The 27370-nt window shown below is 40.0% G+C and overlaps 1 protein-coding gene across 13 annotated transcripts in view; it reads left to right on the forward strand.

Annotated features, from left to right (window-relative positions):
- NCOR1 (nuclear receptor corepressor 1) overlaps nucleotides 1-27370 on the forward strand; it is a 191012-nt gene that overhangs the window by 80517 nt on the left and 83125 nt on the right. For 8 of the 13 annotated variants that reach the window (XM_033181763.1, XM_033181758.1, XM_033181762.1 and 5 more), the window contains 5 exons: nucleotides 132-233; nucleotides 11313-11440; nucleotides 16233-16450; nucleotides 18067-18129; nucleotides 19499-19638. In XM_033181763.1, coding sequence (XP_033037654.1) covers nucleotides 132-233; nucleotides 11313-11440; nucleotides 16233-16450; nucleotides 18067-18129; nucleotides 19499-19638 — 651 coding nt within the window. The remainder of the gene's footprint in view (nucleotides 1-131; nucleotides 234-11312; nucleotides 11441-16232; nucleotides 16451-18066; nucleotides 18130-19498; nucleotides 19639-27370) is intronic. The other 5 variants (XM_033181769.1, XM_033181767.1, XM_033181771.1 and 2 more) reach the window with 1 other exon arrangement.

Genomic DNA, 27370 nt, shown 5'->3' on the forward strand with positions numbered 1-27370 from the left:
GCAAAGCATCTTGTTCTTTTTCTTTAATTTGTACTTTGAGAATACCAGAGATTTTCCTTGAAAGTAATATTTAATTTAAAAAAAATTTTATTTCATTGGATCCTCAAAAATAATTGTTTTGTTTCTTACAGAGTGTTCCTGATTGTGTTTTATATTACTATTTAACCAAGAAAAATGAGAATTATAAAGCTCTAGTCAGAAGGAATTATGGGAAACGGAGAGGCAGAAACCAGGTGTGTTTTCTTACTGTATGGAAGGTATTTCAGGATTGGAGGAAATAGGCAAGCAAAAAGTGTTACCGCAGAAGTCCTGCCCTTAGTGTGTAGTTTAAACATTAATGTTTCTGTTAAATTAATGAGGATGTTGTAATTATTTTGAAGTTATATATATATATATTTAATGTATTATATCTTGTATTTCAATATACTTTAAGTTTCTAGTGTGATAAATTAGTTAGAAAAGTTTTATACCTTTCTGTCATCTGAGTCATGCATTTCAGTGTCAACAATAATCATGTAATTAAATATTAAACCATTAATACTTTTAATACACTATCTTTAGCCAGTCTGTTTATCTGAGGAGGGGTCAGGTAGAGTAAGGGAGAGATATATAACATGGTACCTTGGTTAGGGATTCTTTACAAATCCTGGAACCTGATTTTGTTTCATATTAACTTCATTTGTGGAGTTTAGATAATTTAATTTCTTCTTCTTCTTCTTCTTTTTTTTTTTTTTGAGATGGAGTCTCGCTCTGTCACCCAAGCTGGAGTGCCCTGGCCAGATCTCAGCTCACTGCAAGCTCCGTCTCCTGGGTTCACGCCATTCTCCTGCCTCAGCCTCCCGAGTAGCTGGGACTACAGGCGCCCGCCACCTCGCCCGGGTAGTTTTTTGTATTTTTTAGTAGAGACGGGGTTTCACCATGTTAGCCAGGATGGTCTTGATCTCCTGACCTTGTGATCCGCCCGTCTCTGCCTCCCAAAGTGCTGGGATTACAGGCTTGAGCCACCGCACCCGGCCTCTTTTTTTTTTTTTCCGAAACAGAGTCTCGCTGTATCGCCTAGGTAGGCTGGAGTGCAGTGGTGCTATCTTGGCTCACTGCAACCTTCGCCTCCCAGGATCAAGCGATTCTCCTGCCTCAGCCTCCCAAGTAGCTGGGACTACAGGTGCCTGCCACCACATCGGGCTAATTTTTGTATTTTTAGTAGAGATGGGATTTCACCATGTTGGCCAGGATGGTCTCTATCTCCTGACCTCCGTAATCCACTTGCCTCGGTCTCCCAAGTTGCTGGGTTTACAGACATGAGCCACCTCACCCAACCTAGATAGTTTAATTTCTAAAAAGCACTTTTTCTGCCTGATGTGGTGGCTCACACCTATAATCCCAGCACTTTGGGAGGCGAGGGCCAGAGCATTGCCCGAACCCAGGAGTTCAAGACAAGCCTAGGCAACATAGTGAGACCCATCCCGTTTTTTATAAAATAATAGAAAAAATTAGCCGGGCGTGATGGCGCATGCCTGTAGTCCTAAATACGTGGGAGGCTGAGGTGGGAGGATGGCTTGAGCTTGGAAAGTCAATGCTGCAGTGAGCCGTGATTGTGCCATTGCACTCCAGCCTGAGTGACAGAGCAAGACCCTTGTCTCCAAAAAATAAAAAAGATACTTTTACTAAAGGTAGTTTTCCACAGGTACAAAACTGAAAAGGTTAGTTTTCATAGTTGTAATTCAGTAATTTCAAAATGATTTTCCCCAAAACAACTGATCAGCAGCTGCCATCGCTCACAGGTGCTTACCAGAGAGGCTGCTGTGCTACTGCCATCATCACAGCTAATATGGAGGCTTTTGCTGTCCACACCCAGATAGATATTACAATAAGGACTTGCATGCATGAGCTCCGACATTGCAACTATTCATTAGCATTATTAAATCTCTTCAGGTGTTCCCACTCAGCCACCCTTTTATTGGGATGGGGTCTTACTCCCTTTTCTTCGTTTGATAGCCCCTGGTTACCAGATACAGGTTATTGACCCAGTTCTCAGTATGCACAGCTGTAACCTTTTTATGTTTTCTGGGTCATTATTTCCCACAGAACACCGCCACCCCACATGATGTGATTACATGTTCTTTGGAAACAGTATTTCTTATTTTAAAAAGTATAGAGTGTTTCATGAGTCTACTGTGTAAAATGCTGCTAGAGGTTGAGTAAGCCAAGGTGCCTTAGACATGGATTTTCAGTGGATTAGTGAGGGGGCCGAAACACGGTTACACAGAGTTGAAGAAGATATAGAAGGTGAGGAAGTGGCATTAGTACAAGTGCAACCTTGTTTTTAAAATTTGTATATAAAGTGGAATAATGAAATGGGTCGGCAGGGCTAATGAGGATCAGAGAAGGGAGGATAAAGGGCATACTTGTACAGTGATGCGTGCAGTACCATAAGACAAAGGATGGATGCTTGCCAAGCTTCATAAAGATGTACTGACAGAAAAGGAATAAATTGAGTGTTGACAGTGAGATAGGAAGCACTATCACCAGAGAGAAGAATATTGCCAGGGCTTTTCTTCCTGCTTCCCCTAAAGAATGTGGAATCAAGGTCCTGTAATACCCTTTTAGCTAGAGATCATAGGGACAGTCTATGTTTTAAACAAGTTTCAGCTGCAATTTTTTTTTTTTTTTTTTTCCCCGAGACGTAGTCTCGCTCTGTCACCCAGGCTGGAGCACATTGGCGCGATCTTGGCTCTCTGCAAGCTCCGCCTCCCAGGTTCATGCCATTCTCTTGCCTCAGCCTCCTAAGTAGCTGGGACTACGGGCACCTGCCACCACATCTGGCTAATTTTTTGTATTTTTAGTAGAAACAGGGTTTCACTGTGTTACCCAGGATGGTCTTGATCTCCTGACCTGGTGATCTGCCCACCTCAGCCTCCCAAAGTGCTGGGATTACAGGCGTGAGCCACCATGCCCAGCCTCAACTGCACATTTTTAACAGCTTTTTTCCTAATTGCCAAATAGTATTCATAACTTTATTTTTAGAAATTATATATGTTACTGTTTAACATGTTCAGTCCTACATTAATGTGAGGGGATAAGGTGATACTTATCCAGTGTACCTTAACCTTTGCCAGATTAGCAGCCAGTTGCCCATAATGATAGAGGAGAGAGCTCTAGGAGGAAGTTCTGTGGGGCATGGATGTCTGTTATTCTGAACAGTCGTTTCTGTCCTGAAGTTGTCTGGGACATAGTTTCACTCCTCTCTCTGGCACACTGATCCTTGTTAAGATCCAGCCGTGTCAGTGTTCTCTTCCGTACATTCTTGTCACATATTTCAAAGTACCTGTCTCAGAATATATTTGCAGATCTGAGACTTGCCATGTGCACCCTCACCTTGACCTGAGCCTTGGGTTGCTTCCCTCCAAGTAGGCTCAGTTTTGGGTTGGTCAGCACTTCTGGTAGGCTAGCCCTGCCCTCATTGGCTTTTAAGTTATTACGTTGAAGATTGTTCCTCCAGTTTTACATTTCTCTGGTTGTTTTACTGGGCATTTGGGAGAGGTATGAGTTAAATGATGAATTTAGAACATCATCTCATGCCACCAAATTTATCATTGTTTCTTAATTGTTTGTATACTTATTCCATTTATTTGTGTTAAAAAGGGGCAGCTTTTCAGAAATTAGGTGGTGTTAGTTTAAGGGCTCTCTGTGTAAAATTGAATGCCTTTGAAACTAATAGCAGGTAAGAGAAGAAGCCACTGGGGTTTTGAGGAAAAGAGTGATGCCAGATTTCAGTTGTGACATGATTACTCTGGTTGCTCTGTTGAGAATGGTTTGTAAGGAGACAAGAGAAGAAGCAGAGAGACCAGTTAGGAGTTTGTTTTAGTAATCCCGTTGGCTTGGACTAGGCTACAGTGAGGAGGTGGGGAGAACGGATTAGTTTCTGGACGTACTTTTGAAGGTAAAACCACGAGATTTTGCTGATGGATTGATTGTGGGGATGAGGGAAGGACAATAATCAAGGAAAACAAGTTTTGACCTATGGAGTTGCCATTTGCTGTGATAGGCATGACTGAAGGAGGAGCAGGTTTTGAGGGGAAGTCTGGACATGGCTGAATTTGAAATAGCTATTAGGTGTCTAAGCAGACATCCAAATGAGATGTCCAAGTAAAGTGGGTAGTCTAAGTCTGGAGTGTAGGAAAAAGTTCTGGGTTAAAGATAGAAAATTTGCTATATAGAAAAAAGTTTAGAAATACTTCTTTTTAAAAACGGAATTGAATTACAAGGTTAAGATTTTCAAAATCTGTGTATCACCTTTCTTGATTTTACCCTGGTGGAGACAGAGATCTAAATAAATAATTTGAAAATCGCTTTGCTTCTCTGCTATGTAACCAAGCTCCAGTTAGGAAGGTTTAGCTCAGCTAATCTCACAGCCATTATGGCATGTTTCCTTAAAGATTCTTTAGAGTTCTGCTGAAGTTTATGCTTGATCTTATCAATATGAGTTTGATTACCTATCCTCTACACCCAGCCTCCTTTTTATAGGAAGTATTTTTTATTCAGCAGATAAATGTATAGTTTGTGGTTGGGCGCGATGGCTCATGCTTGTAATCCCAACACTTTGGGAGTCCAGGGCAGGCAGATCACTTGAAGTCAGGAATTCGAGACCAGCCTGGGCAACATGCTGAAACCCTGTCTCTACTGAAAATGCAAAAATTAGCCTGGAGTGGTGGTGCACACCTATCATCTCAGCTATTCTGGAGGCTCAGGAAGAAAAATCACTTGAACCTGGGAGGCAGAGGTTGCAGCGAGCCTAGATCATGCCACTGCACTCCCACCTGGGGTGACAGAGCAAGACCCCCCTGTCTGGAAAATAAAGAAAAAAGAGAGAAGAGAGAGAAAGAAAAGGAAGGAAGGAAGGGAGGGAAGGAAAAAAGAAGAAGAAGGAAGGGAGGGAGGGAAGGAAGGAGGGAAAAAAAGGAAGGAAGGAAAGCAAGAAAAGCCAGGCTGGGCGTGGTGGCTCATGCCTAGAATCCCAGAGTAAGACTCTATCTCAGAAAAAAAAAAAAGTATAGTTTGCTATTGATAGATTCTAAGTTTGCAAAGTTTGATTTTTTTTAAACCTGTTGCTATAGGGAAGCTTGTGTAGTATTTACTCTGAAAAAGAGTTTTAATCTTAGACTCATAGGAAAATGAGACATACTTATATTTTTGTTAAAATTGTGTTCAGAGGTTATTATTGGCAGGAATTTTAACTCCTCTCTCCAAATTCTGGTAGAGACTGCCCCAACCCATTTTTATAGTTCAGCTTGTTACCATTCCATGGAGAGTGAGTGTGGTTCTCTATATGTTTTGTTGAAGCCAAAAACCACTGTTGAATGTTATTATTTGGGATCTAGGATTATGCCCTACGTAATAGTTTGATTCTGTGTACATTGTTCTTGCTAGCAGTAAGAATTTCATCCCCTAGTAAATGCTGCATTTTTCCAACATAAATTGCCATCTGGTAAGTCTGTCACTGTGCGGGTAGAATTACTGTGGTACTTGCTAGTTACCTGCGGTAAAGCAAGTCATGTTATCAACCATATTCTTCATTTCCAAATGCTTGATTACTTTTCACAGGAATTCGTGCCCTTCTTTTTATACTAACACCATTTTCCCCTTTATGCCAGCATATTTTTATTCCCTAACGGTATTCAGAAGCATATACTTAGGTAAATATAGCAATTTTGAAATTGGAGGAATTTCTGTCTGAACTGTTAGCTAGTCACTAGATGGAAAGAATGTTTTAGACAAGTTAAAAAGTTTATTATATCAGCAAGAGCTTTAGACCCCAGAGTGCTCTACCCCTTTGTAGCTATGTGACTCTAGGTGGGTCTTTTCACTTGGTGAGCCTTGGTTTCCACATTCATGAGAGGGGGGACAATAATACTTAGGTTGCATGGTTAATGAGAACTGGGTATGTGTGTCAAGTACCTGGAGTGCAGAGTCAGGCACAGAGAGTGCTCAATAAATGGTAGCCACTGTTATCTTCGTTGCCATCGCCATAGTCTTGTTTTTTGGTGATTTGACAGCTTTCACTCTTCAGGAAGTTAGTCTGAAATTCATTTGGCTTAGGAACACTAATTGTTAATATATTTTGATAAGATAGGCTTAAGGTATTTTCTGTTTATTTCCTGAAGTATATTTTTAAAGGAAATATTGTCCAGTGGTGAAATGGTATTTCATATTCTTCCTCTTGTAAATTTTTATTTACAATTGCTGCTTGTTATTAAATTTAGTAATTTAGTTTTTTGGCAACTTATTTTCTGCTGAGTGGGAACTTGTCTGTTTTTCTGTTTTCTAAAAATGTGAACATTTTAACAAATATAATTAGCATAAATATATAGTTAGATATTCATGTATATATAGTAGTAATGAGTCTCAGCATAAACTATTATTTGATCTTGCCAAAGAGGACCCAGATGAAACTGAATCCTGTTCTTAAGTTATGTTGAAATACACTTAGCAGGTCAAGCAAGCATGGTGGCTTACACCAGTAATCTCAGCAGTTTGAGAGGCTGAGGGAGGAGGATTGCTTGAGCCTGGGAGTTTTGAGACCAGCCTGGACAAAAAAATTTAAAAATGTATACAAAAAGTTAAAAAATTGAAAAATTTGATTTTCTACCAAAAAATTTAAAAATTAGCATGGCACATTTGCATGCACTATAGTGTAATCCCAGCCATTCAGGAGGCTGAGGTGGGAACATCACTTGAGGCTGGGAATCGAGGCTGTGGTGATCCGTGAATGTGCCACGGCACTCCAGCCTGGGCAACAGAACAAGATCCTGTCTTTAAATAAATAAAAAAAAAAAAGTCCAGGTGCGGTGGCTTATGCCTATAATCCCAGCACTTTGGGAGGCTGAGGTGGACAAATTGCTTGAGCCTAGGAATTTGAGACCAGCCTGGGCAACACAGTGAAACCTCATCTCTACAAAAATTCCAAAAAAATTACCCAGGTGTGGTGGTGTGCGCTGGTAGTCCCAGCTACTCAGGAGGCTGAAGTGGGAGGATCGTTTGAGCCTGGGAGGCATAGGTTGCAGTGAGCCGAGATTACACCACTGCACTCCAGCCTGGGTGACATAGTAAGACCCTGTCTCACAATAAAAATAAAATAAAATAAAAAGAAAAGAAATACACTTAACTTTTACTTTTTTCTTTGAATTTTCATTTTGTTTTATATGTGTTCTAGAATATTCATTCATAGTGAATAGCTTGTTATTTGACGGAAGTGTTTCATGTTGTATTAACTTCCTGACAGAATTAAACTTGTTTTATTGACTCTCAAGTATTGGGTTTAAAGAAGGGGGGAAAAGGAAAAACCTGGACAACGAGCCATTGAGAATATTTGTGTCTGTATAGGGAACTTTTAGAAGGGTTTCTTTTGAAGGGGTGGACCTCTTTTGCTCCAGCCACCCTGCAGAGTTGAGGGATGTAACTTGTAACCTTCATCCTAGACCATGTGGATTGATTGGCACTTCTCTTTACAGATTTGCCTGAAACAAAAGTAGTAGTTCCAAGCATCTCTTGTTTAAATTGGAGGTAATTCCTTACTCTCTTGAATGTCAGTGGCAGTTGTTTTGATAGGTCTTTATGCATATTGCACAAAGGTGAGGTCCTCCAGTTGCTGCTGACTGCACTTCCTTTCCGCTCACCACTGCCTGATTAGTATACAGAGTGGTGAGAAGTTGTACTGGACAGGTGCCAAATAGTTCTCTAGACTCTAATCCAGCAACTCTGTCCATTTCTTTGGATCGTTTCCACACTTTATGCAGAGCCAGGAGCTGTTGCCTTCTTTACACTGATTGGTTTAAGCAGGTGCTGCAATTGTTTCTTATTCTCTAGCACTAGGGAAAGGGGAGTGAAGTTATTTGTTGGCTGGATTTTAGACAGCAGGGAACATGTGAGATTACTTTGAAGCTCTGATTGGCATTAGAGGCAGAAAAGTATTGGAGAAATAAGATTAGCATGTGTTACCCAAGTCTAAGGGGATACTGAATCTCTTTCCTTACCTTCTGCTGAGTTGACATGTCCTTATCGTATCTTTAGGCTATAAACCATTTTCTGGGTTACACAGCTCACTTGCTAGGCAGAAGACATGATTTGTCCTTCCTGTGCCATCTTACTGGTTCAGAGTGACACATGGATGCTACATTGGTTGCAGGGTTAGGTTATTAGCATTTAAACAGGTCTTGTGACCACTGTAGTGTCCCAGGGAGTCCGAGCAGAATAAAACTTGCCCAGTTATAAAGCAGACCTACTCATGGTTTGAAAGTTTAAATTTTAAAATCTCCGTGATTGATCAGTTTTCTCTAGCAATAAATACCCAGAAGAAAGAGAAACTGGCAGTTAACCAGGGTGAGAAGTTAGTAAGGTCAGATAAAGCAAGTGAAGGAATCATGGTATTGAAATGCTTTAGCAAGTACAATAGTAGGTACAGTTCTCACTGGCCTGTGAAAATTTGATAGACTAAGGGTTTGAAGGTCACGATGAGGACAAAGCAGGATCAGCCACAATGAAGGCATGCGATGGGTGGTTGTAGTTGGAGAGAAGACTTTCTGATTTTAGGATCTAGGAGGCAAAGCAGTGCCCACTGCCGATGAGGCAGTTGTGATTTTGCATGTGGGGAGTTTAATGGACATGACCTAAAAGTGTTTTAACTGTGAGATGTTATGTTGATTGAATGGCGAGTATTAGAAAAGCCATTGACATGCATTTTGAAATCTGAAAAATAATGTCAAGGCATAATGAGCCATGTGATGCAATCACTTATATGTTCTAGGGAATATTTAAGAAGTCATTCCATAACACCAAAAGAGAATGTCGACATAGGGAGATTTTATGAAACGTGAAAAAGGAATTATTTTTAAAATATCACAGTTCAGCAGTGTTCTGGAAGTGGACCAAGAAGGATTCATTTTCTTCTTTCCTTCCCCCTTGGATTAGAAGGAGGCATAATGTGAGTGGGACTTGTTTTGGGGAGGCGAATAAGGCCTTCGTTATCTTAAGGAAAAAGCTAAGTGTTGGTTTTGATGAATAGGTAGAAGACTTTGGAGCACTATTAAGGGAAATTTTTCTTAAAATTAATGAGTTACTTCCATGTTGTCTGGTGAAAACAGGTAAGAGGACAGGTAGAGTTACTATGAGGCAAGATTGACATTAGCCTGGATCAGAATGAACAGTCAGGATTGGAAGGTAAAAACTTTTCAGATAACCAGAATAAAGGAATTTGATTTTTGTTTTATCCAACATACGCATACACCTATCATCATGGTCCAGACACTCTCCTGGGAGCTGGGGATGCTTAGAGAAGTAAGATTGGATTCTTGTTCTTGATGAGATGATAAGGCACAGAGAGCCAGACGGATGCTGATAAGCAGGCACTAAGCTGCCTAGTGACAGTGCTACAAGCAGGTGTGGGCTGTGGTGGAGAGGGAAGGAGATGGGCCCAGAGTTCCTCTGTGGAAATCAAGAGAGGCTTCATAGGAGATACAGCATTTTGATCTGCATTGTAGAGATTATGTGGGACTTTACCAGGCAAGGGAAGGGTAGAAAGCTATGCAAGTGCTGGGTGTGTTTAGGTGAGTCCAGAACAGCAAAGATGATGTGGCATGATTTGGATTGGAGGGAGGTGTGCATGGGCCAGCCTGCTGTGCTGTAAAGATGTGTTGGAGTTCTGTTTTAATTTGGTTATACGGTCTTGATTTCTGAATTAAATAAAAATGTAGGCCAGTCACAATGGCTCGTGCGTATAATCCCAGCACTCAGGGGAGACTGAGGTGGGAGAATCACTTGAGGTCAGGAGTTTGAGACCTGTAGCCCCAGCTACCTGAGAGGCTGAAGTGGGAGGATTGCATGAGCCTTGGAGTTTGAGGCTGCAGTAAGCTAAGATCACGCCACTGTACTGTAGCATGGGTGACAGAGTGAGATGTTGTCTCTTAAACAAAATACAGCAGTTCCCCCTTATTCACAGGGGATATGTTCCAACACTCCCAGTGGATTCTTGAAACCGCAGATAGTACTGAACCCTAATATACTATTTTATGTATATATATATATATCTCCACACATATATATACACACATGTATATATATATACACACACACACCTATAATAAACTTTGATTTGTATATTAGGCACAGTAAGGAATTAACAGTAACAAATAATAAAATAGAGCTATTATAGCAATATACTGTAATAGAAGTTACATGAGTGTGGTCTTTTTTCATACATACCGTACTGCAGTCACCCATTTCCATACTGCAGTTGACTCCAGGTAACTGAAACCACAGAAAGAGAAACTCCTTTTTTTTTTTTTTTTTGAGACGGAGTCTCGCTCTGTCACCCAGGCTGGAGTGCAGTGGCCGGATCTCAGCTCACTGCAAGCTCCGCCTCCCGGGTTCTCGCCATTCTCCTGCCTCAGCCTCCCGAGTAGCTGGGACTACAGGCGCCGCCACCTCGCCCAGCTAGTTTTTTGTAGTTTTTAGTAGAGACGGGGTTTCACCCTGTTAGCCAGGATGGTCTCGATCTCCTGACCTCGTGATCCCCCCGTCTCGGCCTCCCAAAGTGCTGGGATTACAGGCTTGAGCCACCGCGCCCGGCCTGAGAAACTCCTGATATGGTGCGGACTACAGTAGCATTCAGTGCACCCTTAGTTTCACTTTTTTCTTTTAGAGTCACAGGTTTTGCAAATGAGACATCAGAGATAAAAGGGTTCCTAATCTGACTGCTAAGCCTAGAAATATTTAAGCATTTTACTTCTTTTCACTTTATTATATCTTTAGTATTTTTCCTAATTACTTCAGTCTTAGTAATGACAATAGCTGTTTACTATTCCATTAAGTAGATTTTAGCTCAAAAGTATAAATGCATAAAGATGTTTCTTATAGCATTATAGATAGTGATAAAAAAATTGGAAACATATTAAGTATCTAAAACATGATAAATTATTTATGGTTAGCAAATTTTAAGGTAGAATTGAAATGCTTGAGTGACAGATTAGACGTGGAGGTTGCCAAAAAAGAGAACCAACCCCAGATTTCCAAGTAGAATCTTAACATTTTCACTTTCTCATGGGTCTAGATGCTATGAGCATTTGTGTCTGTGTCAGACCCTTTAAGCAGTACGTATAGAATACATTAAAAACCTCTAGACTGGTTTTTAACACACGATCACCAGTTACATTGTAAATGACTAACAATCATTTAAAATTTTTTTGGATAGACATAATTTATCACACTATAAGGAGCTATTTCTGTTGCCTTTCAATTTTACAAATGATGGTTGATTCTAGCAGCAAATTGCCCGACCCTCGCAAGAAGAAAAAGTAGAAGAAAAAGAAGAGGATAAAGCAGAAAAAACAGAAAAAAAAGAAGAAGAAAAGAAAGATGAAGAAGAAAAAGATGAAAAAGAAGACTCCAAGTGAGTTAAATAATTAGTTATATAATAAGTTAAATGTTTATTTTTATTTTAGTTTTAGTTTTGTAGATTTACAGAGTACAAGTACAATTGTCACATAGATATATTGCATAGTAGTGAAGTCTGTGCTTTTAGTGTACCATTGCCTGAATAGTGTACATTATACTCATTATACCTCACCCACCCCCTCATATCCTCTCACCTGTTTGAATCTCCAGTGTCTATTATTCCACTCTCTATATCCATGTGTCCACATTATTTAGCTCCCACTTATAAGTGAGCACGTGTGATAGTTGACCTTCTGTCTCTGAGTTATTTCACTTAAGATGATAACCTTTAGTTGTATCCAAGTTGCTGCAAAATTATAGTTTTTTTTTTTTTGCAACAGCGTCACGCTCTGTTGCCCTGCCTGGAGTGCAGTGGCATGATCTCGGCTCATTGCAAGCTCCACCTCCCAGGTTCATGCCATTCTCCTGCCTCAGCCTCTCAAGTAGCTGGGACTACAGGCACCTGCCACCACACCCAGCTAATTTTTTATATTTTTAGTAGAGACGGGATTTCACCGTTAGCCAGGGTGGTCTCCATCTCCTGATCTCATGATCTGCCCACCTTGGCCTCCCAAAGTGCTTTTATTACAGACATGAGCCACCATGCCCAGCCTAGTAATTTTTAAATAATGAAATTTAATCTGCTGAAATTTTATTTTATTTACTTATTTTCGAGGCAGTCTCACTCTGTCGCCCAGGCTGGAGTGCAGTGGCACGATCTCGGCTCACTGCAACCTCTGCCTCCCAAGTTCAAGTGATTCTTGTGCCTTGGCCTCCCAAGTAGGTGGGATTACAGGTGCGCGTCACCATGTCCCGCTAATTTTGTGTTTTTAGTAGAGATGGGGTTTCACCATTTTTGCCCAGGCTGATCTTGAACTCCTGACCTCAGGTGATCCACCTGCTTCAACCCCCAAAGTGCTGGGATTACAGGCATGAGCCACCACACCTGGCCGAAATTTTAGAGACATCTAATAGTTACATGATTAAGTTGATGTGATTAAGGAATAGAATATTATAGTAAATGTAACTTTTGACTTAATGAACTTATTTGCAAGTCATGAGTTATTACTACTTTTCAGAACGGATGGGTTATAGTAATAAATACTTTCCCCCAGGATATATTGAATGTAATTTAATCTTTGATTTGGAAGATTCCTCAGGTTCTGTTTTTGAGTCTCAGGTAGTATATATTAGATAGTGTAAAAATGCTAAGAAAGGAAGATTTTTTATATTTTAGCTTTATTGCTAAAATATAAAATTATTTTATATTCCAGCTTTATTGACTTCGTCATATAAAATGGAGTTTTGGGTTTGTTTATTGTTGTTATTGCTGTTTTCTTGGTTATAAAAGTGCATTATAGAAAAACAGGAAAAGAAAGAAAAATATAATGAAAATTAACCTATGATTCTGCCACTCAGAGAGTTATTGTTGATGCTTTTGTGTACATACAGAGGTGTGGTAGGTGTGGGGGCATGACAGTTGGTTTGGTTTCTTTTTTCCCCAAGAACTAGCTTTGTAATTTACATGGAACAAAATTCGCCAGTTTGAAATGTGTACATTGATGTGTTTTGACAAGCATATGCACTTGTGTCACTATTATCACAATTGTGATGTAGAATGTTTCCATCACCCCAAACAGTTCCTGTATGCTTCTTTGCAGTCAGTTTCTCTTTCCTCATTTCCAGCCTCTGGCAGTCACATATCTGTTTTGCTTTCTCTAGAATTACATAAAAATGAAATCATGCAGTATTTATGGCTTCTTTTACTTAGCATGAATGCCTTTGAGATTCACTTAGGTTATTGAATGTATCAGTAGTTTGTTCCTTTTTAATATTTATTATGTTATTTCTTTAGTCCTTGTGGAACTATTTAAGATTTACCTAGTTTTGTGGAAGCTAAAGTAGCTAGTTACTTGCCATGGTTTTAAAAGAGACAGATATTCCTCTCATTGTAATTTTATACCTTAGGAAGATACCTATAAGGGAATATATTTTTTTCTTTTAATTTAGGTTAAACATTTTTTGGGCCATGTAACCAGTGGTTCTTCTCACATAGAACTCTGTCATATCTTGATTTTATTTTTTTGTTAAAATTTCTAAACTATTTAACAAGCTTTCATTTATTATCTATGTGAGCTAGGTCTTAGGGAGAATGTGAAAATACATAAGATGTATACTATTCCCAGGTAGTTCATGATTTAGTAGGGGAAAACTAGGTAAAGTACAAGTATTACTTTAAGAAATAAAAGCCTGGCAGTAAGAAGTCAGCAGACAACCAGTTAAGTGCTTTGGCAGATGAAGAAGAGGTCGAGGCTACTTCTCTCTGGATAATTTGGAGGACATTATGCAGATGCTAGTGGTTAATGTGGGTAAGGTAGAGGGAATCACATGAATAGCTAGTGGCAGATAATGATTTCATTAGATTTAACATAGTGTGCATCAAGAAGAGAAGTGGAAGGTGGATTGGAGTTAAATTATGTAGAGCTTTAATGAAAGCCAAACATGTTAGACTTCATTCAGGAGGCTGTGCAGTGTGTCTGTTTGGGAATAGTTAGAAAGGGATTAGAATGGATGGAGTGGTTTATTGCCAGAACTATCCTGCTCGAATATTGATTCATTGGCAAGGTGGAAATGAATTGACTAGAGATACGAATCAGGGAGGCCAGTATGAAAGGCCAGGATTGGGGTACTAAGGTGTTGAATAAGTGTAGTGATAGTAGAAATAGAGATGGTAGAATTAGTGAGAGAGGCATTTCTGAGATGAAATAACCAAAACTTGGCATTAGATCACATGCAGGAAGTATGGGAAAAGGGAGAGAGCAAAGGATGATATCAAATCTGTAAACCTGAATGATGATGAACATGGTAGGAGTGTTAACAACAGATGATTAGAGAATGACTTGGAGCAAGGAGCAGAGGTGAGGATGAATATGATTTTGGATATGTTCAGTTTCTGTTGATGGGAAATCCAGGTGGCCCTTCCAGCAGTTAGTTGTGTGTGTCCAAAGATAGAGATTGGAATCTTCCCAGTAGAACATATGAGAATGGGTAACCTCACATAGCTCTAAGGCTCTAGGGGAGAGCCTTGGGAAATCCCTGTATGAAAGGATGAGAGGAGCCCAGCACAGTGGCTCACTCCTGTAATCCCAGCCAAGGTGGGAGAATTGCTTTAGCACAGGAATTCATGACCACCCTGAGCAACATGGTGACACCCTGTCTCTACAAAAAATACAAACATTAATCAGGTATGGTGGCACGTGTCTGTAGTCCCAGCTACTCGGGAAGCTGAGGTGGGAGGCTCCCTTTAGCCCAAGAGATCGAGGCTGCAGTGAGCTGTGTTCGCACCATTGCTCTCCAGCCTGGGTGATAAGTGAGACACTTTCTCAAAAACAAAAATCAGAAACCCAAAAGAAAGGATGAGAGGAGAAAGGTCTGTCCCCAGAAGGAAAGCCAGAGTAGCAGCAGGGATATTTCAAAAGCTAAGTTTAAAGTGATATGAAAAGAAGAATTAACTGCAGCGTCAGTTGTGACAGAAAGACTTGTGGGGAAAATTGAGAAGAGGTCATTTGATTTTGCAGTTTGCAAGTCATTGGTGACTTTTGAGAAAACATCTTTTAACAGGAGGCTGCAGAATAGAAGCCAGCTTTATAAGGGAATAAGTAAGTAAAGGGAAAGGGCTATGTAGTAACTTCAATTTAGGACTGAAGGGGAGAGAATTATTTTTGAAAAAAAATCAACATTCTTCCATTAAGCAAGAACAATTCAGTCTTTGAGTATTGCCATCTATCCATTCATTTGCGAAAATGTACATTGAGTATGTTTTCTTAAATATAACAACCATGAGAGGTAAGTAGTACAGAGAATGGTCTTCCAGTATTACATGTAGTACTGTTGCTATTAATAGGAACTACCATTTTTCTACATGCCTGAGACGATGGTAAGCACTTTATATCCTGAGGGAGTTTTAGCTTGAATAATGGCCAATTGTTACTTGATGCTGACTGTGTTCCAGGCACTGTTCTGAGTACTTTATTTAACTCCTTCAGTCCTGGCAACAGTCCCATGAAATAAACTCTTTTTCTCATTGTACAGATGAGGAAACTGAGGCCCATGGAGGCGAGGCAGCTTGTCCAAGGTCATCACATGGCTACTAAATCACAACTGTGGTACAAACCCAGGCAGCCTGGCTCCAGTGGCCGTTTCCTAAGCATTAACCATTACTGCCCAATTTGTACATAATTAGTATCAGACATGATTTAGAGTATTGAGTCTGGTTTTATAACACAATATTGTGGATTGTTACTATAGAAAAGGCATCTATCATGAAGATCATCTATTTTAGCTTCTTCATTTCATACATGAGGCAACCTAGACCAAAGGCAAATAAAACCCCAGAATTTCTGCCTTTTGGTGTAGGCTCTTGCCTCTGGATTGGAGGTCTAGGGCTTTTCTGCTGTCGTTTGTTGCTTTCTCATGGAGTAGTTTTGGTTTCTAAATCAGTTGGTTTGAAATGTGTTTAAATTTTAAGTCCATTAACATGTAAAATAGGTCTTATAAAATATCTTAATTTTAGCTGGTCAAAACTCTTAAAAATTATGGTATGGCAGAATTGGTTTTTTTTTTTTTTTTTTTAAGTGAGATTAGGTAGTTTTATTCAGTTTCTATTTAGATAATATTCAAAACTAAAACCTTCTTTGATGTATGTATACTTTTGAATCACACAAGTTTTCATTTACTTTTATGTCCAGAGAAAATACCAAGGAAAAGGACAAGATGGATGGTACAGCAGAAGAAACTGAGGAAAGAGAGCAAGCCACACCCCGGGGGCGAAAGACTGCCAACAGTCAGGGCCGCCGTAAGGGCCGGATCACCAGGTCCATGACAAACGAAGCTGCAGCTGCTAGTGCTGCAGCTGCAGCGGCCACTGAAGAGCCCCCACCACCTCTGCCACCGCCACCAGAACCCAGTGAGTGGAAGAGATTGGCATAAACAGGCCATAATTTTGTTTGGGATTCTGTTTCACCGCTAGGTAGGGTAGGAGGGACTTTTAATATTGACAACCTAGAAATAATCCTGAAGTGTGGTCTTTAAATTTTTTTAACTTCAATATCAAAGTTTTTTGAAAAAGAACATCACCCACAGTCTTGCCACCCCAATACAGCTGTTTTTCTTTTTTATTTAGTTGTTAGCTAGTCAGCATGTTACTGTGTCTTCTGATATCTTAACTTGGTATATATCATAAATATTTTCTAATTTCTAAGTAATTGCCATTTTTATTTTTTAATGGCTGTATAATACTGAGGCATGACTTCTCTAACCATTCTCTTATTTCTGAATGATTAGGTTGTCCTCTTCCCTACTTTTAAAATGTATATAGCACTATAATAAAAAAATCTGTATTCGCATAGTATTTTGTTTATGTTAAATTATTTCTCATGGAATAAATTCCTATGCAAGGGAATACTGGATCTAATAGTTCAAGCATCTTTCTCTAAGTATTGTCTCATTAGTTTATAAAAAGGCTAGATTAATGATAGAGTACCACTGTTAATGATTCAGAAGTACCAATGTTACTGTAACATGAAGTATGAAAGAAAATGCAGTTTAGGGAATGGCAAGAATGAGATAGGGGCACTAACTAGATAGGAGGAGGAACGATAGGCTGGGGCAGGTCACGATGGGCCTTGTTTGACATGTATTTTGCTTTGATTATGAAGTGGGGAACTTGCACAGGTTTTTAAATAGAGGAATGCTGTGATTAGATTTGTCTCTTAGAAAGATAGCTGGTAGCAATTGTGGAGGTCAGGTTAGACAAAATAAAGGCTGGAGGCAGAGGGCCCGGCATATATGCAGTGGCCCAAGCAAGGAGGGGATGGATTCAGAGTTGATGCATGTCATTGGATGTGTGTGGTAAATGGGAGGCAGGATTCAAAAATTAGTCTATCAGTCTAAGGAGCCTATTAGTACTTTAAGTGACTCGGTGAATAGTGGTACTATAAATTGAGAAAGGGAATGTGACAGGAGCTCATCTCAGGCCTGATGTTCTCAGGTTTTTTTTTTTTTTCCTGAAGCAAAAGAGAACATATTCAGTTCATGATCCATCTTTACCCACTGGATGTCAGACACTCGGGGATGAACTAAGGGGTCTTCAGGAGTTAGGACAAGATGGAGGCTTAGAGAAGAGGAGAGGGAATTGTGCTTGGACAGGAAGGAGGAGGGTTGCTTCTTCCTTTGACACTGCAGGAGAGGAGAGGTGGAGATCACTAAGTGGGAAGCTACTGGGTGAGGTGGGACTTCTCCAAAAAAAAAAAAAAAAAAGCTAAAAATGTTTAAAAAATATAGACATGGAGAGAACTTTTAAGAACATTGAAAAAGATCGTAATATTGAAGTGTTGACTTGTTTCTTTTAGTTTGGTGGAGGAGAGGTTGATACTATCCTATCCTATTTCTGCAGTTTCTTTCACCAAATCTTTTACGTAGTCTTTTATGTCAGATAAACAGATTATATAATTATATGATTGGTTTGAATGAAGGATTTAACTTTGTTTTTCTCTGCCTGATTGGGTTCTCTCTTTATTTTAGTTTCTACAGAGCCTGTGGAGACCTCTCGATGGACAGAAGAAGAAATGGAAGTTGCTAAAAAAGGTAAATTGTAGTAGTTCTGGTTTCTCAGGTTTTTGTTTTGTTTTTTAGGGTTAATAGTAATGAGTGAGATGGAACTAATGTTATTAAAAGGCAAACAGGACTCAGAAGTGACTTTAAGAGTTCTTTTTTGGTAGTATAGTACCCAATAAAGTACCCCCAGTGTGCCTTAAGATGCCCAGGTTTGAACGATTTAAGATTCTCTCTACAGTTTTATTTTGAATGTCATTTAATTAAAGAACAAGTAGGTCATTTTCACTTTTTTAGAGTGATTATGACTATATGCTATTGAAATTGTTTTGGAATGAATGTTGATATAAACTCTATGTTTCTATTAATTAAAAGTTATATTTATAGGATGGTAGATACTTTTGTCAGTTTGCATTTGGTAAGTCATTTAATTATAAAACACTAGCAAATTACTCTGTGATTCAGAGGAAAGAGCATGAAGTTTGTAATCAGGCCAACACAGGCTTGAGTCCTGTCTCTGCCACTTTCATAGCTTTGTGGCCTTCCTCTTACTCTGGCACTTTATGGACCTTGTGCTTTCCTATTGTTGCTTGTTAATGTACTATAATTTGAAATTGAACTAAAATTTCTAATAGGATAATTAATTGATAATATTGAGAAAGATTAGCTAATTTTTTGGTGGTTAAATATTTACCTTGCAGTTGTAAAGATAAATTATTGTAAATAGCTTGACATTTGAGTGACACATTTCAGATTTTTTTGTATCTTCCCATATATGTATACAAATGCATAGATGCATATTCTTTGCACATATGTGTGTGTTTATATGTGTGCATATATATATATAGATAGATAGATTAGAGAAGTGTTAAATTGCATAAGTTTCTGTAGTGCATTGTATTACCATAGGATTTTTTTAAATTGGCTAGTATTTTTCTGATGGCATTGCTTGATTGTGAATTGACTGAGGACAAATATGGATTATAAGTGGAGTCATATATATGTCTTTAAATTGTGTTCATCATTTATATATGATTACCTTATTGGCTTGATATATTGTGTCCAGAGATCTAGATGTACCTAATCATTTAGTTTGCAAGTATTTGAGCTATTACTAATGTGTCTAATGTTGTCCTAGCCCTGTGGGAGATACATGGGAAGGACAAGGTTTAGCCCTTCTATTAATGAGCATGTTTTAAATTTGAGGGGGAAAAATATAGAACTGTAAATGAGTTTTGTTTCAATAAGTATTTTTGTAAGTATCAAAGTATATATAAGTAATTGAAAGCACACTTCTAGTGTCAATGGTTGTAAATACAGTGATTAAGTTAATTTATTATTTCTCTTGTTTGCTTGATCAGGTGACTGTTCAATTAACATTTGGTCTGTTTTTAAAATGCAGGTCTAGTAGAACATGGTCGTAACTGGGCAGCAATTGCTAAAATGGTGGGAACGAAAAGTGAAGCTCAATGTAAAAACTTCTATTTTAACTATAAAAGGCGACACAATCTTGACAACCTCTTACAGCAGCATAAACAGAAAGTGAGTATATCGGGGTGGTGAATCTTTTACTTATTGTTTTTTACTTAGAGTGTTGTTGTTGTTGTTTGACATGGAGTCTCAGGCTAGAGTACAGCAGTGCAATCTTGGCTCACTGTAAACTCTTCCTCCTGGGTTCAAGCGATTTCCTGCCTCAGCCTCCCGAGTAGCTGGGACTGCAGGCATCCACCACCCTGCCCGGCTAATTTTTGTAGTTTTAGTAGAGACAGTGTTTCACCATGTTGGCCAGGCTGGTCTCGAACTCCAGACCTCAGGTGATCCACCTGCCTCAGCCTCCTAAAGTGCTGGGATTACAGGTGTGAGCCACTGTGTCTGGCCTTGATGTTTTTTTCTGAGCTTCAGAGATTGGTTATAAGAGAAACCTTTTTGTATCTTACATTTTTATTTACTGCGCTTATATGTAAAAGGTATGCTAAATTTTTAGTACAGGCTAGTTGTTTCTCTATTTATTGCTCAAGGAGTAAAAGTTTCTATTTGTATTCCTAACAGTCGAAACAAGGCCCATTGTGACCTGCCCCAACTTATCTTTCCTCCTCGGAAGTTTCTGTTTGTAGTAAAGGGAATTAAATACTCTTGAATTACTGTAGGCCGGATTTGAAAAATACAAACTTTTTCGAGGTTGAATTGAAAACTTTAGTTGGAGGTCTGTTGATGATATTGAGTGAATTGATTTGGTATATTAGACATTTTTTCAGAGAGAAGGTTCCATGGTATAAATATTAAAAACCAGGGAGTATAACATTATTGGAAATTCCTTAATAAGAAAGTTCCAGTGTAGTGATTGTCAAAGACCATAGAGCTTTTTGATGATTCCATGAGGTCACGGCTATTTTCATAAAAATATCAATCAAATGTTACTTACTTTTTTTCAGTATATGATGTTTGCATTTATGGTGTCAAAGCAGTGGTAGATAAAATTGCTGATGCCTTAGCATAAATCTTGGCGGGGAACCAAATGATGCTAGTACTCAATGTGTTTTTCATCTCTGAGCATTTGCAGTTTTTTCTTAAAATGTCACTTAAGAATGTCCTTGATGATGCAGTGAAAGTTAGTTTTATTAAATCTTGCCCCTTGACTACGTCTTTTTATACTTTGTGTCATGTAATGGGAAGTAAACATAGAGTTCTTCTGCTCTATACCAGAATATGATGGTTCTCTCAAGGAAAAGCACTTTGGCAATTGTTTGAGTTCTAAGTTGCACTAGTCTCCCCTTTTTCATGGAATGTCATTTTAGATTGAAAGAATGACAGACAAACTATGTTTTCAGACTGGGATTTTGGGAGACATTTTCTTGAAAATTAATGAATGAGGCTGTCTTTCAAATAAAATAACTGATAGTATTTGTCACCACTTTAAAATTTTGAGTTTTCAAGCAAAAAATGAGAATTTTGGAAATAAGTTTCTCTAACCATGAGCTTCACACCTTCTCATTACAGATTTTCCGATGAGATCAGTGGTAATAATAGCAAATGTGATAGTTATTGTGTGATGAAATGTATCCAAATTAGAAAAACTTGCTTTAACTCAGTACTTTCCAAATGGCCATTTCATGATGTTATAATGTGATTTGGTTTGACTGTGTTGCCACCCAAATCTCATCATTAATTGTAACTCTCACAATTACTGTGTGTTGTGGGAGGGACTCAGTGGGAGATAACTGAGTCATGGGGCGGGTCTTTTTCTCATGCTGTTCTCATGATAGTGAATAAGTCTCAGGAGATCTGATGGTTTTATAAAGAGGAATTTCCCTGGACAAGCTCTCTTTTTTTGCCTGCCCTATCCATGTGAGATGTTACTTGCTCCTCCTTGCTTTCTGCCGTGATTGTGAGGCCTTCCCAGTCATGTGGAACTGTCAGCCCTTTAAGCCTCTTTTTCTTCCAAGTCTTGGATATGTCTTTATAAGCAGCATGAAAATGGACTAATACAATAAATTGGTACCAGTAGAGTAGGGCATTGCTGAAAAGATACCTGAAAATGTGGAAGCAACTTTGCAACTGGGTAACAGGCAGAGGTTGGAACAGTTTGGAGGGCTCAGAAGAAGACAGGAAAATTTGGAAATGTTTGGAATTTCCTAGAGACTTTTTGAATGGCTTTGACAAAAATGCTGATAGTGACATGAACAGTAAGGTCCAGGCTGAGATGATATCACCTCAGATGGAAATGAGGAACTTGTTGGGAATTGGAGCAAAGGTGACTCTTCTTATGTTTTAGCAGAGACTGGCAGCATTTTGTTCCTGCCCTGCCCTAGAGATTTGCAGAACTTTGAACTTGAGAGAGATGATTTAGGGTATCTGGTGGAAGACATTTCTAAGCAGCAAAGCATTCTAGAGGTGACTTGGGTGCTGTTTAAGGCATTCAGTTTTATGAGGGAAGCAGAGCATAAAAGTTTGGAAAATTTGCAGCCTAACAACGTGATAAAAAAGAAAATCCCATTTTCTGAGGAGGAATTCAAGCCCGCTGCAGAAATTTGCATAACTAATAAGGAGCTGAATGTTAATTTCCAAGACAATGGGGAAAATTTCTTCAGAGGATGTCAGAGGTCTTTATGGCAGCCCCTTGCTTCACAGGCCTGGAGGCTAAGGAGGAAAAAAGGATTTTGTGCCCTGGACCCAGGAACCCCTGCTGTTTGCAGCATAGGGACTTGGTGCTCTGCACCCCAGCAGCTCTAGCCATGGCTGAAAGGGGCCAAGGTACAGCTTGGGCCGTGGCTTCAGAGGATGCAAGCCCCAAGCCTTTGCAGCTTCCATGTGGTGTTGAGCCTATGGGTGCACTGAAGTCAAGAATCGAGGTTTGGGAACCTCTGCCTAGATTTCAGAGGATGTATGGAAATGCCTGGTTGTCCAAGCAGAAGTTTGCTGCAGGGGTGGGGCTCTTATGGAGAACCTCTGCCAGGGCAGTGCAGAAGGGAAATGTAGGATCAGAGCCCCTACTAGGGCACTGCCTAATGGAGCTGTGAGAAGAGGGCCACCATTCTCCAGAATGGTAGATCCACCTACAGTTTGCACCCTGCGCCTGGAAAAGCCGCAGACACTCAACGCCAGCCTGTGAAAGCAGCAAGGAAGGAGGCTCTACCCTGCAAAGCCACAGGGTCAGAGCTGTCCAAGACCATGGGAATGTGCCACCTCTTGCATCAGCATGACCTGGATGTGAGACATGGAGTCAAAGGAGATCATTTTGGAGCTTTAAGGTTTGACTGCCCTGCTGGATTTTGGACTTGGATGGGCCCTGTAGCCCCTTTGTTTTTGCCAGTTTCTCCCATTTGGAATAGCTGTGTTTACCCAATACCTGTGACCCCATTGTATCTAGGAAGTAACTAGCTTGCTTCTACTTTCACAGGCTTATAGGGGAAGGAACTTTCCTTGTCTCAGATGAGACTTCGGGCTATGGATTTTTGGGTTTATGCTGAAATTAGTTAAGACTTTGGAGGACTGTTGGAAGGCATGATTGATTTTGAAATGTGAAGACATGAGATGTGGGCGGGGCCAGCGGCAGAATGATATGGTTTGGCTGTGTCCCCACCCAAATCACATCTTGAATTGTAGGTCCCACAATTCCCATGTATTGTGGGAGGGACCCAGTGGGAGATAACTGAATCATGGGGCAGGTCTTTCTCATGCTATTTTTATGATAGTGATTAAGTCTTATGAGATCTACTTGTTTTATAAAGAGGAGTTCCCCTGCACAAGCCCTTTTTTTTTTTTGGCCTGCCACCATCATGTAAGATGTTACTTGCTCCTTCTTGCCTTTTGCCATGATTGTGAGGCCTCCCCAGCCATGTTGAACTGTAAGTTCATTAAACCTATTTTACTTCCCAGTCTCGAGTATGTCTTTATCAGCAGCGTGAAAATGAACTAATACATAATGGATCATGCATTGGTAAAATATTGATAATTTGTTTTTAATATACCAAATATAAGATAGATTTTAGATTTTTTTTCTTTTTTCTTTTTTTTAAGATGGAGTCTCGCCCTGTCGCCCAGGCTGGAGTGCAGTGGCATGATCTCGGCTTACTGCAACCCCCGCCTCCCAGGTTCAAGCAATTCTCCTGCCTCAGCCTCCTTAGCAGCTGGGATTACAGGTGCACGCCACGACACCCGGCTAATTTTTGTATTTTTAGTAGAAACGGGGTTTCACTGTGTTGGTCAGGCTGGTCTTCAGCTCCTGGCTCGGCCTCACAAAGTACTGGGATTACAGGTGTGAGCCGCTGCGCCTGGCCAGATTATAGATTTTAACAGGGTATAAAGGGTTCCTTGATATGGTATCAGATTTCATATTGTAACTAACAAATAAGAAGTGACATTTGCTTAGTTTTGGTACAATATCAAAAAATAATATTCATAAGTATCTGAAAAATCTGTTAAAATATTCTTCCCTTTTCCAACTACATATCTGTGTGAGGCTACATTGTTTTCTTATACTTCAACCAAAACATTAGATGACCTAATGTAATCCACAGATTAAATCATATGTGGAAGCACCTTGAGAATTGTGCTGTCTCTGTTAGATCAGACATGGAAGAGATTTCCAGAAAGGGAAGGTTGTGCCACTTTTTTCGTAAGTCATTTTTTGTTTTGGAAAATGGTTACATTTCATTAAAAAACTAAGCCGCGCGTGGTAGCTTACGCCTGTAATCCCAGCACTTTGGGAGGCTGAGGAGGGCGGATCACAAGGTCAGGAGATCAAGACCATCCTGGCTAACACACTGAAACCTCGTCTCTAATAAAAATAAAGAAAAAAATGTTAGCCGGTCGTGGGGGTGGGCGCCTGTAGCCCCAGCGCTTCAGGAGGCCAAGGCAGGAGAATGGCGTGAACCCAGGAGGTGGAGCTTGCAGTGAGCTGAGATCGCACCACTGCACTCCAGCCTGGGTGACAGAGCGAGACTCCATCTCAAAATAAATAAATAAATAAATAATTTATGAGTTTATATTGTTTTTAATAAGTTAAAATTTTAAAGTTTTCTTAGTTTTAGTTTCTGATATAGTAAGTGTCTATCTGGCTGTCTATGTATATTTCTCTCATAAAGAAAAGTTCTTTGGCCAGGCGCGGTGGCTCACGCCTGTAATCCTAGCACGTTGGGTGGCCGAGGTGGGCGGATCACAAGGTCAAGAGATCAAGACCGTCCTGGCCAACATGGTGAAACCCTGTCTCTACTAAAAATATAAAAATTAGCTGGGTGTGGTGGTGTGCACCTTTAATCCCAGCTACTCGGGAGGCCGAGGCAGGAGAATCACTTGAACCTGGGAAGCGGAGGTTGCAGTGAGCTGAGATCTCGCCACTGTACTCTAGCCTTTTTTGAGGTGTCTCAAAAAGGAAAAGAAAAAAGAAAAGTTCTTTGCGGCCTTTAATACTTTTTAAGAATGTTGCATCCTTAGACCAAAACATTTGAGAATTATTAAAGTGTGATAGTAAAGCTAATAAGATTTGAATTTATTAAGAATATACAAGGTATAACATCGACTGATTTAAAAGGGTGTATACAAAGAGGTCTTTAGGTTAATAATAAGAATGTGAGAGTTAAAAATATGCTGTAGCAACCAAAACATGAAAAAGTCTACTGACAAGATAAAGACTTGACTTCATGAGATAACATCCAAAATGTTTTGAGACAAAGTGAAGTAAAGAATGAATCAGATGTGTATTTAAAATATAAATGTTGGCTGGGCGCGGTGACTCACGCCTGTAATCCCAGCACTTTGGGAGGCTGAGGCAGGCAGATCATGAGGTCAGGAGATTGAGACCATCCTGGCTAACATGGTGAAACCCCGTCTCTACTAAAAGTACAAAAAATTAGCCGGGCGAGGTGGCGGGCGCCTGTAGTCCCAGCTACTCGGGAGGCTGAGGCAGGAGAATGGCGTGAACCCGGGAGGCGGAGCTTGCAGTGAGCCGAAATAATGCCACTACACTCCAGCCTGGGTGACAGTGCAAGACTCCGTCTCAAAAATAAAAATAAATAAATGTATGCTATATTAGTCATGGTGCTTCTGAGAAACAAAATTAACAGGATGTGTTTATGCATATATATAGAAAGATTGAGATTTAAGGAATTGGCTCACGCTATTGTGGAGGGTTGGTGAGTCCAGTGTCTAGATGGGGTAGGTTGGTTGATTGGAGATTCTGGGAAGAGTTGCGGTTGGACCCCAGAGGCAGTTTTCCTGGCAGAATACCTTGTTTTTATTTTTATTTTTATTTTCTCGGGATGGAGTTTTGCTCTGTCGCCCAGGCTGGATTGCAGTGGCGCGATCTCGGCTCACTGCAACCTCCGCTTCCTGGGCTCAAGTGATACTCCTGCTTCAGCGTCCCGAGTAGCTGGGATTACGGACAGGCACCACTGTGCCCGACTAATTTTTGTGTTTTTAGTAGAGACAGGGTTTCACCATGTTGGCCAGGCTGGTCTCGAACTCGTGGCCTCAAGTGATCCGCCCGCCTTGGCCTACCAATGTCCTGGGCTTACAGGTCTGAGCCACTGGGTCCGACCATGAGCCACTGCACCTGGCCTGTGTTTCTGTATATTTGACTTCACATTAAGAATTAGTGAATACTATCATATATTGAAGAAAATGCTTGGTGACGTAGTGGATTATTGCATGTGAACAGACAGATGTAGTAGGGTAAAAAGTTGTCTCTTCCCTAGTTACTAGTGAAAGGATCAAACAGAATGGGTTAATATTGGCAAGAGAGGGACATACACTGGGCTCTGGAAAAATCCATATAATAACTTATCTGCTGGGCATGGTAGGTCACGCCTGTAATCTTAGCACTTTGGGAGGCCAAGATGGGAGGCTTGTTTAGGCCAGACGTTCCAGACCAGTCTGGGCAACACAGCAAGACCTCATATTCAAAAACAAACAAATAAATTAAAAGTAGCTATTATCTAATCCTTAAAAATTTACAGAATCTTCTGAAAGCTTTTTAGAAAGTGTAGCCAGTGTGTCTCTGGGATTCTCTTGCATTCCTGCTATGAACATAGAAATATTAGCCTTGAGAATTGCAACTAATTCTGTGACTCTGATATAGAAAATAATTGTTTCTCTTGAGTTAATTAATACTTTAGGTTGGCTCCTAAATATCATCCACATGAAAATGTTGAGTAGATGTACAGGTAATTTTTAACAGGGTAGTAGTGTATTTTCCTCTCCTGAGGAGTCTCACTAGGAGAGGCTGACAGCTGAAGTGAGGTGAAATGTAGGTTCTGTAAGGGGCGCAGGACAGAGGACCATCAGGGCTGGGACTTCCAGAAACCTGGGTCTGCAAACGCAGAAGATATTAAGCCTTTTATTTAGTAACATGAAGTTATAAATATAATGTAAATAGCTAATGTCTTACAGTTAAGTGCGTACACATGTACTCTTATGTATATGCGACCCCAGTAGAAGAATGAGCAATTTTGCATGAACATACTTTGCAGAAGGGAGCATACTATTTTTTAAAAAAAGGAATTAAAAAAAAAAGTGTTGTTTTTTTTTTTTTTGAGCAAGTCTTACTCTGTCACCCAGCCTGGAGTGCAGTGGCGTGATCACGGCTCACTGCAGCTTCAGCCTTTTGGGCTCAGGTGATCTCCCTGCCTCAGTCGCTTGTGTAACCGGAACTACAGGAGAGCATCAGCACACACAGCTAATTGTTTTTTGTAGGGGCAGGTGTCTGACTTTGTTGCCCAGGCTAGTCTCAAACTCCTGGATTCAAGTGATCCTCCCACCTCAGTCTCCCAAACTGCTG

Source organism: Trachypithecus francoisi, unplaced genomic scaffold (genome assembly GCF_009764315.1).
Source record: "Trachypithecus francoisi isolate TF-2019V2 unplaced genomic scaffold, Tfra_2.0 Lachesis_group20, whole genome shotgun sequence".
Lineage (NCBI taxonomy): Eukaryota > Metazoa > Chordata > Mammalia > Primates > Cercopithecidae > Trachypithecus > Trachypithecus francoisi.